Here is a 14,938-nt window from a genome sequence, read left to right on the forward strand (position 1 = left end):
ATCACAGAAATAAATGATAATTTTTTAATAATAAATAATTTTTTTTTTTTTTTTTTTTTTTATTCATTATAATGTTTGTGGCCTTTTGCAAACATAATTGGCAAAGGGAGCAATGAAAGACAACTTCACTTCCTCTTTATCTGGACCCAGAATGCAACCTGACTGCTTAAGTTGTAATGAAATGGAAGTAGTGAAAAAACTTTTGTGTTATGACATACATCCAAGTGGAACGGATCATCGACAAGACAAACAAATGTGATTCAAACTGATACATTCAAAAACAAAACACATCTTTATAAATGAATCACTGAATCATACACACTGATTCATTTCATGTGGTGTTTTTTGGTCTTTTTGACCCATAGAGGGTTTTCTTTCTCTTTCATTCACACAGAGCGTAATTACTTACCCTGTTTTCTTTCAATTAGTACTGGTTTTGTATTTATTTTTGGAACTGATCGATCATAGGCCTCATTAATCTGAGTTTATGTACCTCCGTTTTTGAGTAAAAAACAAAAAAAAAAACCTTTTTTTGTGGATATTTTTGTCAATCTAATAAAAAATATGAAAAAAGTTGCAATGATAGTATTAGAGTTGCACTCTAATTTACAGATTAAGCTCAGATTAATGAGGCCTACAACCAGTATGACCAACAAATAAATACAAAATCAGTCCTAACTGAAAGAAAACAAGTTGACAAAAGATTTAAACCAAAATTTTATAATAATATAGCATAGCAAGCGGTTTACAAGCAATTTTAAAAGGATTGGCACCAAGTGTTATAGACATTTGAACAAAACACAAGTGTTAAAAAGGCTTGATTTATTCAGTAAAAAAACACTATAATGCTTTTTTGCTCACAGACATACAACAGCTTTGCTGTGACTTTGTTTGGGACTCATTTCATTGGCAGAACAAAAACAGACATATAATAACAATATTGGGTCTAAAATGTAAGTTACTCAATATTTAATTTCCTGTTTATTAAACTGCTGTGTAAAGACAGTATCACACTCACAGTTGTGTTGTTTTCAGAGCAATTGTGATAATGCTTAATTATCAATAAAACTATACAAAGCATCAATATAAACATAAAATTAAGTAGCATTTTATTTAGTTGACTATATGCTTAAACACTGGCCAAACTGAAAGCATTTTATGCTGCCAGAGTAAAAGGGCTGAATTACATCTAATTTGGGGAAGCACAGAGAGCTTAATAAATTGAAGAAAGAGGAAAGAAGAAGGACACCCAGATGGGAGGAAAATTGAGGTAAATCAGATTTAAAAAAAAACACTCTGTGTCTCTGCTCTCCTTTAAAGCTGATGGGGTGCAGTTATTTAGATCTTTTCAGATCTTTTTATGTGACAGTCCTCTGAACTTTTTTTTACTTTTCATCTTTAGTTAATAGAGTATAGGGGAAGTCGTGGCCTAATGGTTAGAGAGTCGGACTCCCAATCGAAAGGTTGTGAGTTCGAGTCCCGGGCCGGCAGGAATTGTGGGTGGGGGGAGTGCATGTACAGTTCTCTCTCCACCTTCAATACCACGACTTAGGTGCCCTTGAGCAAGGCATCGAACCCCCGACTGCTCCCCGGGCGCCGCAACATAAATGGCTGCCCACTGCTCCGGGTGTGTGCTCACAGTGTGTGTGTGTGTTCACTGCTCTGTGTGTGTGCATTTCGGATGGGTTAAATGCAGAGCACAAATTCTGAGTATGGGTCACCATACTTGGCTGAATGTCACTTCACTTTCACTTTCACTTTCATAAGAAGAAAAAAGTCCTTTAACTGCAAAGTTTTTCAACTGTGGTGCCATTAGAAACAGGCTGGCTTCCCAAAACACTAAGAAAGATGTTAGTTGCACATAAGTACTTAATCTCTATGGCAAGTATCCCAATAGCACTGTTATCTAAGCAGTGTGAGGGAATATAAATTGATGAGAGCCTCTGACTACTCATAACCATTACAGGAACTTGGAACTTTTCCACTTACTTTTGCAGTTTATTAGGGAAAAGGGACACATAGCAAACACTACTAATGCAACTTTATTATTGCAAAGCTATTGTACAATATAATCAAGAATAAAAAAAAAGTGTTGGTTAAAAAATGGATTTTTAAAGCAATACTTCACAGTATGCACGTCACAGGTTGATATTTTAACATAAACACAACAAGGTATACATTTGCATATGCTTAGTCTGATAAGCATAACTAACCTATTCAAAATAAAGGGATGATAAAGTATTATTAACAACAACAACAATAATAATAATAATAATAACAATGTTGTTCTTCAGTAAAAATTTTATTTTATTTTATTTTATTTTAAACATGAGACTTGAGGCAGCATCTCTAAATGAGCACACACACACACACACATTCAGTACAACCTTCATATTAAGTGTCCAACATACATTTACTGCTACTTAATCAGTCTACACGCTGGTTGTCATTCTATTGTAAAAGAAGAAGTTAAGCCAATCTTCAAAGGGTAATTTGCAACATTATCTGTATGTCTTGCAGCAATTGATTTTTCCTGTAGTGAATTTTGAAATGCTATCCAATTCACTTTCTCTTTGAAATAAGATATGTTATTTTGTTTATCCTGCCAAGGCTGACATTTTTTGTTTGTCTGGCTTTGTTTTAAAATATGTCTTTTGAGGGACCTGGTGCATTCACAGGCTGCCTACAGACTTGAAGTACATAATGACCTCGGGAGCAACGAGCACTAGGTTCCTGCAGAAATCACTTAAGACCTGACGGCAGGCCTGAGTCCGACTTGACCTCAAACTGTCCATGAGAGCCACTCAGAGCAGCTGAAGGGGGGAACAATTCCTCACACACACATACACGTCTCACAGACACACAGACTCACCTTCATGAAGGGTGGGCTTCCTCACACACACACACACACACACACACACACACACACTTCTCCTATCCTTTGGCCTTTACTGCAGCTCATTAGCCCAACACATTGGCTCAGCTCTCACCTCTTGGCTTTCTGTCAGGTGTACATGTCTGCTGGAGGACAAACTCATGAGCTGAGGGGACACTGTGTATGTGTGTATGGCAGAAAAGCTGCCAAAACAGTGGGCTAAACCAATTAAAATTAAGCAGGACCAAAATTTCTGAGAGGTTAAAAATGCTATTTAAGCTAATTAACATGAAAAAAGTATGGGGTCAGCAAATCAGTAATTGATCAAATGGGGGGAAAATAAATATATATAAAAAAAAGAAAGATACTTTCTATTCATCAAAGTGCACTGGGAAAAAAAGCCACTGTTTAAAAAAAAAATATTAAGTAGCACAACTATTTTCAACACTAATAATAATAAATGTTTCTTGAGCACCAAATCAGCATATTAGTCTTTTTCTTTTCTTTTTACACCGAAGACTGGATACATATATATATATATTTTATAGTAATAATAATTTTTTTTAAATAGTAATAATATTTTACAATATTACTGTTTTGCTGTATTTTTGGTTAAATAAATGCACCCTTTGTGAACATAAGAGGCTTCCTTCAACATATTAAAATAATTCTTACTGACCACAAACATTTTAACATAAGTGTTTGTGCTAGATACATGAAAAGAAAAACTAGTCTAGAAAATTTGCAATACAATCAAAAGTGATGACACTCATTACAAAAATGACAAGTTATATGAGATTTACCTAAAGGATGTCATTCTTCGAATGTCTGTAAATACCACTAAATAACAGTTTCATTAAATATTGCAGGTTTTTGTATGGAAATTTATTAACAGTTCTAACAGATATTGCTGTTGTGAGGATTAGAGTCTATTGATTAAATTAAAGTCTGAATTTAGTATTTGATTAAAATAGCATTTGAGTGACCACATATTCAACTTCTTATAGGCTATATCGCGAGCAGACAACTGCGACTTGGGAAATCTCCATGCAGTGCCTTCAGGCACATCATATCTAATACCATTATCTCGGCAGTACAGGGCATCAGTGCTATTATATCAGTTTTTAAAATTGAGACATTTCATCAAACAAGCCTGTAATGCCTCTTGTGCTGTTGATGATTTTTTGGCTCCCTGAGTAATTGTCACTTTTATTTCATTAAAAGAAAATTCCAGTAATTGAGATTTTTATAAAGCTGGTACTCTGAGTAGATCCTGACATGAGGATAAGCCATTACTTCATCATTAGGGGTCGAGCACTGAAGCTGCTATATGACAGCTACTGCATTCACTAGTACTCTTATTATTGTTCTCCTGCCCAATGAGAGCCACTAGAACCGTGGGTTTATGAATGTACAGACTGAAATGTCTGCTTACGAAGGCAGGAGTAATTGTTAATCCCGGTAACCCAGTATAAAACAAGATAACCCAGGGCTCTATCATACACCCAGCGCAATGAGACGCAAGGCGCAGCAAGATGTTTAATTAGCAAATGCATTTGCGCCCATTTGTGTGCCCATGGGCGTGCTGGTCTAAAAAAGAGGTGTGTTCAGGTGCAGTACTGGTGCATTGCTATTTTAAGGAGCTGGAAATAAAAACTCAAACCTGGTCTAAAGTCTAAAGTCAATGGCGCAATATTTTTTCGTGTAAAAGAATATAAAAATGTAATGATGGATAGTCATTGCATTAGAATTAGGCTACCTATTTGCAATTCAGCATATTACTACTTATAATGATGAATGAAATTCTACTTCATCCCACACCTTCTTCACCTCGGGAAGCTTTGGTGGATTCCTGCTTGTCCCGTAGATAGTGAAGTGACATTCAGCCAAGTATGGTGACCCATACTCGGAATTTGTGCTCTGCATTTAACCCATCCGAAATGCACACACACAGAGCAGTGAACACACACACACACACACACTGTGAGCACACACCCGGAGCAGTGGGCAGCCATTTATGCTGCGGCGCCCGGGGAGCAGTTGGGGATTCGATGCCTTGCTCAAGGGCACCTAAGTCGTGGTATTGAAGGTGGAGAGAGAACTGTACATGCACTCCCCCCACCCACAATTCCTGCCGGCCCGGGACTCGAACCCACAACCTTTCGATTGGGAGTCAGACTCTCTAACCATTAGGCCACGACTTCCCCTAACACAATTGTGTTGATGATCTGCTCACGCACTTTAACTTTGCGCACGAGCAGATCGGTTTCTTCGCTTGAGAAGCTTTCAGCTTTTCCGCCAACAAATTCTGCCATGTAAATAGCAATCCGCCATGGCGCGAGCGCATCTTGCTCTTAAAGGGAATGGGAGATGACACTCTGATTGGTTTCTTGAACGTTACGCCCATTACTTATTAAGAGAATAGGGACAACCCATTCCAAAAATGCGCCCCAGCCCACAGACCGTTTTTCCGTCGTTTAAATAGCAAAAGTGGATTTGGACACGCCCTGAGTGCACCTGCACCATGCGCTTTACACTTTGCATTTAGATTGTTAAAATAGGGCCCCAAGTATTCTATTTTGGTTTTTGAGATTTACAGCAATAACCCTGTAACAAAGTTCATAGTCACGGGAAGAATGAGGCGGTCATCATTATCACTTTCACTCCACCGACCTCACTCCGTTCCCACGGCTCTCGGCACCGCCCCTCTCATCACAAACCCATTTATAATTCTCAGCCAATGTATCACGACAATACATTGACCTACTGTATTAAAGTGAACCGTTTCAGTGGTACTTCACTTCATGTTCTTTGCACAGTTTGGGAGCTACTCCTTTTAGACATTGTCCAATTCTCATCAAATCTGGCTCCTGCAAGACCTCTATGACAAAATATACTGTAATTGAGTAGAATTGTTTTATATTCGAAACCATGCTGTCACAGCTACAGCTAAACTTGGCTGTGATGACTTAATGTGGTATTTGTTTTTGGCAAATGTTGAAGTTGTGGAAGTGTGGAACTGTGCTGGAGGTCAGGACGTTGCTCGTTCAAATCCCACATGTAGTGACCCATGAAGCATTCTTGTTTCATTCTTCCCTTTGAGTTATGCGTTGTGGTGAGTACATGTTTTTCCTTTCTGTTTGTGGAAAACTTAGTTGAGAACTATTCCTCCATTATATACATTGTGTTACAATTCACTTTTCCATTGTCTGCTCTGTCCATCTTTCTTACGACTTGCCCTGAGTCCAGAAGAGGCCAGATGCCTGCCTGTAGAAACAGGAATTGCTCCTATTAAGCATGGTGCTCATAAACCTGAGAAACGTCAATGGAGCAGACATTCATCATCCAGCCGTCTTATCAAGATATTTCCCTGATGGCAGCATATGGCTAGAAGACGGAAATCATTTATTTTACGACCATGGCACCCACTCACAGGGTTGCTCTGTAGTCTACCTTTAAAGAACCCTTTAAAAATACCCTGGCCGGCCAGTAAAAGACAAAAATAACACCAATCTTCATCTACCTTTCAAAAGTGCTGATTAGAGAACTTGAACCTTCTCCTTAATAATCCAAACAATTTTAGCTGAAATGGTGGAGCAGAGAAAGTCTCACTACTTTTTAAATATATTTGTAGTAAACTGGGCTTTAATAATCAACAAAAGACTAAACTTTTTTTAAGTTTAGTTCCTAAAAGCTCATTTGACTGCATTTGTGACTTAATGGCCCAGTTTCACAGACAGGATTTAGACTAAGCCAGGATTAGGCCATTGTTCAATTAGGAAATTTAAGTATTTTTTTATTAACATTCCTTAGAAGAAACATTACTGGTGTGCATCTTGAGACAAAACAAAGGCACTGATATATTATAAGATCAGTCGGTGCAAGTTTCTTTCAGTTGAAACAGCTCAGACTTACACTTAATTCTGGGACTAAGCTTAAGCCTTGTCTATGAAACCAGGGGAATAATGTTAATTACCAAAAAAAAAAGGGTCAGTGAGAGTTTGTTTGTTTGTTTGTTTGTTTTTAGCAATTGTATTCAGTAAGGACATATTAAATTGGTCAAAGTGACAGTAAAGACATTTTACATTTGACATATAGTTACAAAGTATTTATATTTCAAATAAATACTGTAACTTTCTATTCATCAAAGAATCTTGAAAAATGTATTAAGGATGAATTTTTTTTATTAAATATTAAAATGTTGCTTTTTTTTACATTGATAATAATAAAAAATGTTTCTTATTGTCAATAATATGCACCAAATCAGTATATTATAATGATTTCTGAAGGATCGTGATACAGAAGACTGGAGAGATGGCGGCTGAAAATTTAGCTTTGCATCACAATAAATAAATTACAGTTTAAAATATATTTAAATAGAAAACAGTTATTTTAAAATTGTAATAATATTTTATAATATTACAGCTGTATATCTTGCTCTAAGAGACTTCTTTCAAAAACATAAAAAAATCCTACAAACTCCAAAAGTTTGAACAATAGCGTATATCCAATTTTACAACAACGTCATCCTGAAACTGTAATGTCATAAACACTAAAATGATGGTAAAAATGAGTTAATGTAAGTGCTTTTTTTTAATATATACTTTTAAATTATGTAAAAACTGGCCCCATTTACTTCCATTATGCTTTTGAAAGGCACATACTTCCAAGTACCTTTTATAACCTCCATATTTTTTTTTTTTTAAAAGAGACAAGAGACAAGCCAATTGCATTTTATTTTATTAATTGTGTGTTGAAATCAACATTATGCCACAACTGCAGTCAACGGAGCTTAACTTGCACTGGACTAAGGAAATTACTTCAAGAGAGTAAAGCTACACAATTTCATACCTTGTTTAGTTGTTTGAACTTAAATATTTAACAAGTCAAGGGCTCCTCAATAAAAGTCGTATTATGCTTTCAGAGACTGAATTTTAGATAAGAATCACCTACTCTGGGAAATGGAAATGGGGCCATTGTGTGATGACTCTTCACACCAATGCAGTCGCGGGCATTTAAGCTGTCAAGAAACCTGTTACCAAGCACTCACTCTCCCTTCTTCATCACCTGCTATCATCCCCTCCCTCCTCATCAATACAGCATCTCACAGCATTCACTCTCACTGCCAAACATCCCACCTTTCATCTACTGAAAGCCTCATATGTGGCTTTTTAAAGTACCCTTTGCCACCAAGAGCTCATTCTTCTCTCCCTTTCCTGTTCAGTGCCACTCTAGGAAACATCCATTAAATGCATAAATACAATCTGAGAGAAATGGACTCTGTTGAGAGGTATGCGGCCTTCAACATGGTTTCAGTGGAGGCATGAGATATCAGCTAATAAATAGGTCTATGTGTGTCTTCTGTTTGTTTGGACGTGTGGAATTGGGATAGAAACTTTTAAGGGTTTTAAAAATTATACACAATTGTAGCCACATGCACATTATCAACAACTAGAAGCGGACTCTTTCACCAAGCACCCGAGACAAACAAACATGGTGACATTTGCAACCATCCCCCTTTTAGTTTTACATGTCTCATGCTGTGAGAACAGGCTGACACTTGCTAACATTTGATATTAATCAGTCTACGGTGCATCAAGTCTCTGCCACCCACAAGAATTTAGCTGAAGAGCTCCTGAGTCGTAACCTGGGTCAGTTAAATGCCATATGGGCTCTTGGTTTCAGGAGAAATGTAAAGATCTGAATTATTCATAATCCTTCAAACACTTTAGAAGTGCCTAGGTGACTCCATCAAAGGTTTTTGGGTACCAGAGTCCCAGTGGGTATTTCACAGCCCGTCTGATCTTTCTAGCAGATGGAAGAACACTGCATTAAACATATTCTTTCAACAGCAACATCAAAAAAACATATACACAGAATCTAGACGAGGTACCATAGAATTGTATATGGATTTTACTGAAGCTGAAATGACACTTGGACTACAATTTTCTATGACTGAAGTGTACTGAGACTTGCAAGATGTTTCAGTATGATGTTATTTATCAATCAAAACTTCTGCTAATCTGCCATTTTGAGTGGAGCTATCATGCTTTTTTAATGATGATTTTTAGGTGAGTATATGTAATACGCTCACAGATTTAAGGGGATTACAGATTCCAAATGCATTCACTCTGACAAGAACCAAAATTATCTTTGAATGTTTACCTGGATGTAAAATTAGTAAAAATATAAAAGATTGCATGTACAGTATTTTTGTAGTTTAAACTGTAGAGCAGCGGCAAAGGAATGTGTCTGATTCCCAGGGAATGCCTGAAGTATTGAACCAGAACCTTGAATGCAATGTACAGTAGGTCTTTTTGGATAAAAGTGTTCACCAAATACATAAATGTAAAATGTAAATATTGCTAATTAACTACAGTATATAAGAGTCTAACACCACTATTTGTTTCCAGTTTTAACCTTTTAAAGCCTGGAAATTTCTTAAAGTCAAATTTCCAAGGCCTCTAAAATATCAACATGATCAAAACTTTGCCAAAAAACATGTATACAATCTATTACATGCTACTTCCTTGTTGTGTGATAGAAAATGTATATTTTTTTAGCAAGTAAAATGCCTTTTAGTATCATTCTAAAATGTCAGTGTCTTTTTGTTGAAATTGTATAAAGTAAATGTAACAATACATTTTATATTGTTAGCAATCTATCAAGATGAAAACTGGACTAATTATACTGGACTAATTCAATTTAGGTTGACTTGATTATCCATAGATAATTTGTAGAAAATCATGGTAAAATGTATGATACATCACTGTATTGCATTGCAAAAAGAATAAAAAAGAAAAGAAAAACAAGAAAACCTACAGAGCATAAAACTAAGTATTTAAACATGCTCTTACTAAGACATGTTATAATAAGATATATATTGACAACTGATATTTACATGCATTTTATACACAGTTATCATCATACTACAGTTATATCATACTATTTGAGCCATAAAAGCCTGATGTATCGTATATTATACTGAACATAAAACACATATGCAAAACTTTTTAGATTTTATCACAAATTTAAAAAAATATATGGTGACAGAGGTAAACAATATCTAAAAGGTGATATTTTACTATGAAATTTTGTGGTATTTATCAAATAATTGAAAAAATATTTTTTTTTTCACTAGATAGAAACTTTCTTTTTGGAAGATTTAAACTATTTCAACTCACCACATTGAGTTTGAGCTCCATGTTGAGGACGCCTCCGCTGTCCAGCACCGGCATTAGGTTGATGGCAAATATCGCTGCCCGGTCTGGAGGGATGGAGATGTTGGGTCCAAAAAAGATGTAGAAATGAACTGAAAATGTGTCCAGTTCATTCCGCAGTGTTGGCCGGATCGGCCAGCATTTATTTGTGTCTGCCATGGGTGCTAAGTAAGTGATGCTTTCTTCAGCAGTTAACAGAGATCCTTGATCCAAAGGGTTCTGTGGCACGTTAGGCAGGCTGGCAGCCGGCAGGGTCTCTGACAGAGAGAACCCCATCACAGTGCCAAATGACTGGGGCATGTTCATGGCTGAGGAGCCCTTGGAGACGCTGGGCTTGGAACAGTCTGAAGAGAAAAGATCAAAGGAGGTGTTTAAAATTGGGACAGCACACATTTTTAGCTGAGGAACTTGAAGGTGAAGCTAGTTACGAGATATGTGAAATAAGAATGAAATAAAGATGTCTTGAATTCTGACGAATCCCTTGACTGAAGCTGACAGCTCAAACTCTCCACTCAGGTTACTCTGAGGCTAAAAGCATCTTCCTGTCATTCCCTTCCCTTTGTGCTAGATCTAACTAGCATTTCAGCAGAGACATACTTTTTTAAGTTCCACGCATATGCTTAGATGTCTGCGGTGAGATGACAGGCCAAATGATTGCTCAGAGTCTATATAGTCTGAAATGATCTAAGTGTGATGTATATTGTGTTTTATGTAGGACCCAAAAAATGCCAAAGGATGAATGGAAGGAAGGAAGGAAGAATGTCCGTTTCAACTATTTCCTTTTATAGGTCTCTCAGCGCTACACAACATTCGTGCCACACACACACACACACACACACACAACACTTGAAATCCTTATATTTGTATTTTTGTATCTTCGTTCAAATAATGACTTTGTGCATTATAAAAACAGTGTGTCCCAAAACACATAAAAACGAGGTAATGGTTGTTCTTAACATCTTTTAATCACGGGCTTTGTCATAACATGGTACTTTGTAAATTAGACAGGATTATGGAACACACTTTGATTAAATGTAAATTGCAAAACAATGGTGCGGAATTGAGATAACTAATTGGCTCTGATGAGGACAATAAGGAAATTCTCCACACAGTTCACCGTTTCCTGATTACCTCAGGGTGTGAACATTCAGTTATGCTACTGAGGACTCTGGAGTCTTACAGTCATATTTCTCTTCGCACCCACGATTATTGCAGTGAAAATGCAGTGAATCAGGAGGAAATGGTTCATTATTGAAATGCCAGGTCGCTTTCCCCCCACAGCACTGTTTGCTGTGTTGTCACTTACATATCTTGCTCTCTCACTTCTCTTTCCAAAAGTTACAACATGATTTTAGATTTAAATGTATTTTTTTCCCCCACATCCAGAATCCAAAGACAGTCCTGATGAGAAAGCTCATCATGCTCAAAAGCGGATTATTATTACTGTGGGTGGATGGGGTAATTAAACATCAGTCACTGAAGAGCTCTTGCACCTAGATTCTGGCGACCCAAATGTTTTATGTAGCATCACATCACAGGAGAGCAGAATGTACATCACTGATTTTCATTTTAATGAATGATTACAATCTATGGAACGATTGTTGAACATTAATCCACAATAATTACAACTAAGAGTCGAGATTCAAATGCTATATACGTCACCAAAAAGTAATTAAATATATACTACCATTCAAAGGTTTGTTGTCAGTCACTGGGACTGATTTGGATCAAAAGTGACAATAAATACATCTATAATGTTCCAAAAAGCATTCTTTATCAAATAATTATGAGAAGAAAAAAAAAATCAATTTCCAGAGAAAAAAATATTAAGCAGCACTGTTTTCATCTGTTCTCTACATTGATAATAATAAGAAATGTTTTTATTTATTTATTTATTTATTGAAAACCAAATCAGCATATTAAATAATTTCTGAAGGATCATGTGACACTGATGACAGCTTTGTCATTAATACATTATTTTTTTTAATATATTCACAGTAATACATTAGATATAATTTTTTAATTTACAATTGTATTAATATTCATAACCTCAAACATTTGAACACTAGTGTATACACACACACACACATGCAATACTGTGCATGTGTGTGTGTACAGTGGAATACAGTGGAATGAAATGTCGTGCCTCACAGGACCACGGTGCTACATAAATACAGACATACTGTACAACAATAAAGTAAAACAGTATAAACCTATACACAACTAACCTACTGACAGATTTAGACTATAAATATACTATATATAAATGTTTACCTATAAGCTAAAAAATACAAACTATACAAATGCTTTACAAAAATACTGTACCTATACACAACTAACCTACTGACAGATTTTGACCATAAATATACTATATATAAATGTTTGCCAATACATAAAAAAAATTTAAAAAAATTAAGATACAATAAAATACAGACTATACCAATGCTTCACATAGTACTGTACATGTGCAAATAGAAACATTGTAAGTCTAGCAGCTGGCTGGGGAACAGTGCAGGATGATTTGTAGTGCATGAGCATGTAAACACACATATTACAGAGTCTTTTTTACATTTACATCTACATTTAATCATTTAGCAGACGCTTTTATCCAAAGCGACTTACAAATAAGAACAACAGAAGCAGTCAGGTCAACAAGAGAACAACAACAGTATACAAGTGCCATGACAAGTCTCAGTTAGTCTAGTATAGAACGCATAGCCAGGTTTTTTTTTTTTTTTTTTTTTTTTATAAATGAAAAGACAAGAAAATGAAAAGTGTCTGTGTGTAGCACACTTCAAATTGCAAAAAAAAAAAAAACAGTTCAGACAGTTTTTGCTGTGATGTAGTAAGGTTGTGATGTGTTCCATGTCCTAGCCCCCCCCCCCCATGTTTGATTATGCCCTTATTTGGTCTGTCCTGTTCCTGTTCCTATTAAATTCCATTTTATTCAGCTGTGTCTTGTTAATTCCTTCGTTTAGTTCCAGGTGTTCCCCATTTAGTTTCTGTATTTACCCCATTGTTTTCCTGAGTCCTACGTTCAGTCTCAATTGTCATTTCTCTGTCATTTTTAAATTCTCTATGGTTTTTTTCATTAAAAGTCTGTTTTTGAGCAGTCTCTGTGCTCCCTTTGATGTGTGACAGAGTCTTGATTAGTTGGCGAATCCTGCAGCATTTATAAGCCCTCACCGTCTGATCAAATCAACCTTTTTTGCTCCTCTGTAATTACATCTATTTTGCCATAAAATGTCACTATAATTCTTGTTGACAAAAGCAGTGATGGACAAAAGATCACAATTAGCGAGCTAAGGGCTCGCACTTGAACATGCCATCTGGTTCAAGATGAGGATGTGTCATCGTGTTCTGTTCAGCACCTGTTTGGCCAAAGGCCCCTCAGCTGAAGGTTAGCTGTATACGTACAGCTCAGGCTATGAAACATGAATCCCTGACTCATTCTCTAACTTACCATTGTCTATGTGGAACAATATAAAGATAAAAAGATGTCTTTGTCAATAGATGATTACCTAGCAACCAAACATTTAATAAACTCATAACCAGAGGTGTCAAGTTACGAAGTACAAATACTTCGTTACTGTACTTAAGTAGAAAATTGGGGTATCTATACTTTACTTGAGTAATTATTTTTCAGCCGACTTTTTACTTCTACTCCTTACATTTCCACGCAAGTATCTGTACTTTCTACTCCTTACATTTTAAAAATAGCTTCGTTACTGTTATTTCATTCCGGCTTGTCATCATTCAAAAAAAAAAAAAAAACTATCCAGATGAATGGCACCATCCGGATGGAGTGAATTTGATTGTGGTTGGATGAGAAGTATAAACATATACCATTCTGACACCCTATTGGTTTGTACGCGATCCATCGCACCTGCACATGACACAAATCACATCACACTCCAGCAAGGACATAGCCAGTTTTGGGTTCGTTTATCAAAAAATATATTTCTTAAAAGTAGGGTTTGGTATGGAACCGGTATCCGATCGCCTCAGAGTCAGTCCCCTTAAATTTCATATGAAACCGGCGTCAGACCGGTCTCCTCTCCGTCTTTCAGCGCGCTCTACAATCCGCGGACAGCGGCGGAGCAGCGCGAGCTCAGAGACAGAGGACGCAAGGTGTGTGTTTATCGATAGATTGTTAGAATAGGCCTATCTGTATCTGTGCAGTTCTTAGTCATAAATACAGTTTACAAAAAGGTCACGAGGGAGCAGTCGGTTTCCCATCTACTGTAAAGCTTTCGCTTGTCACCGCTCATCACACCACAGCCGTTTCCTCCAGCGAAAATCTAGCCATTAACACATATGAACGAACACATACTTTAATTACACTTATTTAAATATACTTAATTTAACCATACATACTTTATACATACAGTAGCTACTGTGCAAAATCTTAGGCACGTTAGTATTTTCACTTAAAAGAATGGTGTTCGGCTATTTATATATTTTGCTGTAGTGTGTTAGTAGAAAATATCAGTTTACATTTCCAAACATTCATTTTGCCGTTGTCAAACTGCTTGTGCATTCAAAATCGCACTAGATTATTATTAAAATTAATGAAAAACTGATATTTCCTACAGACACACTACACCAAAAGATATAAATAACTGGCTTAAAACCCTTTTTTGGGTGAAAATACTATTTTTTCTTTTCCATAAGACTTTTGCACAGTACTGTATTTTAAAAATGACATTGTTGCTACTTTATAAAGAATAAGCATACAGTAATTCACAGAACTGATTAAAGACAGTGACAGACAGCACTCATCTTAACTAAATATCAGAGAGATTGACAGACAGTAGAGACATTTTGTGTGGTTTTAAGGGCT

The 14,938-nt window shown here is 36.3% G+C and overlaps 1 protein-coding gene across 1 annotated transcript in view; it reads right to left on the bottom strand.

The window, feature by feature from the left end:
- Positions 1 to 14,938, bottom strand: part of LOC132139458 (transmembrane protein 8B-like) — a 136,049-nt gene that overhangs the window by 16,006 nt on the left and 105,105 nt on the right. Inside the window, exon 6 of the mRNA XM_059547814.1 lies at positions 10,060 to 10,439. Within this exon, the coding sequence (XP_059403797.1) occupies positions 10,060 to 10,439 (380 nt within the window). The remainder of the gene's footprint in view (positions 1 to 10,059; positions 10,440 to 14,938) is intronic.

Source organism: Carassius carassius, chromosome 4 (genome assembly GCF_963082965.1).
Source record: "Carassius carassius chromosome 4, fCarCar2.1, whole genome shotgun sequence".
NCBI lineage: Eukaryota > Metazoa > Chordata > Actinopteri > Cypriniformes > Cyprinidae > Carassius > Carassius carassius.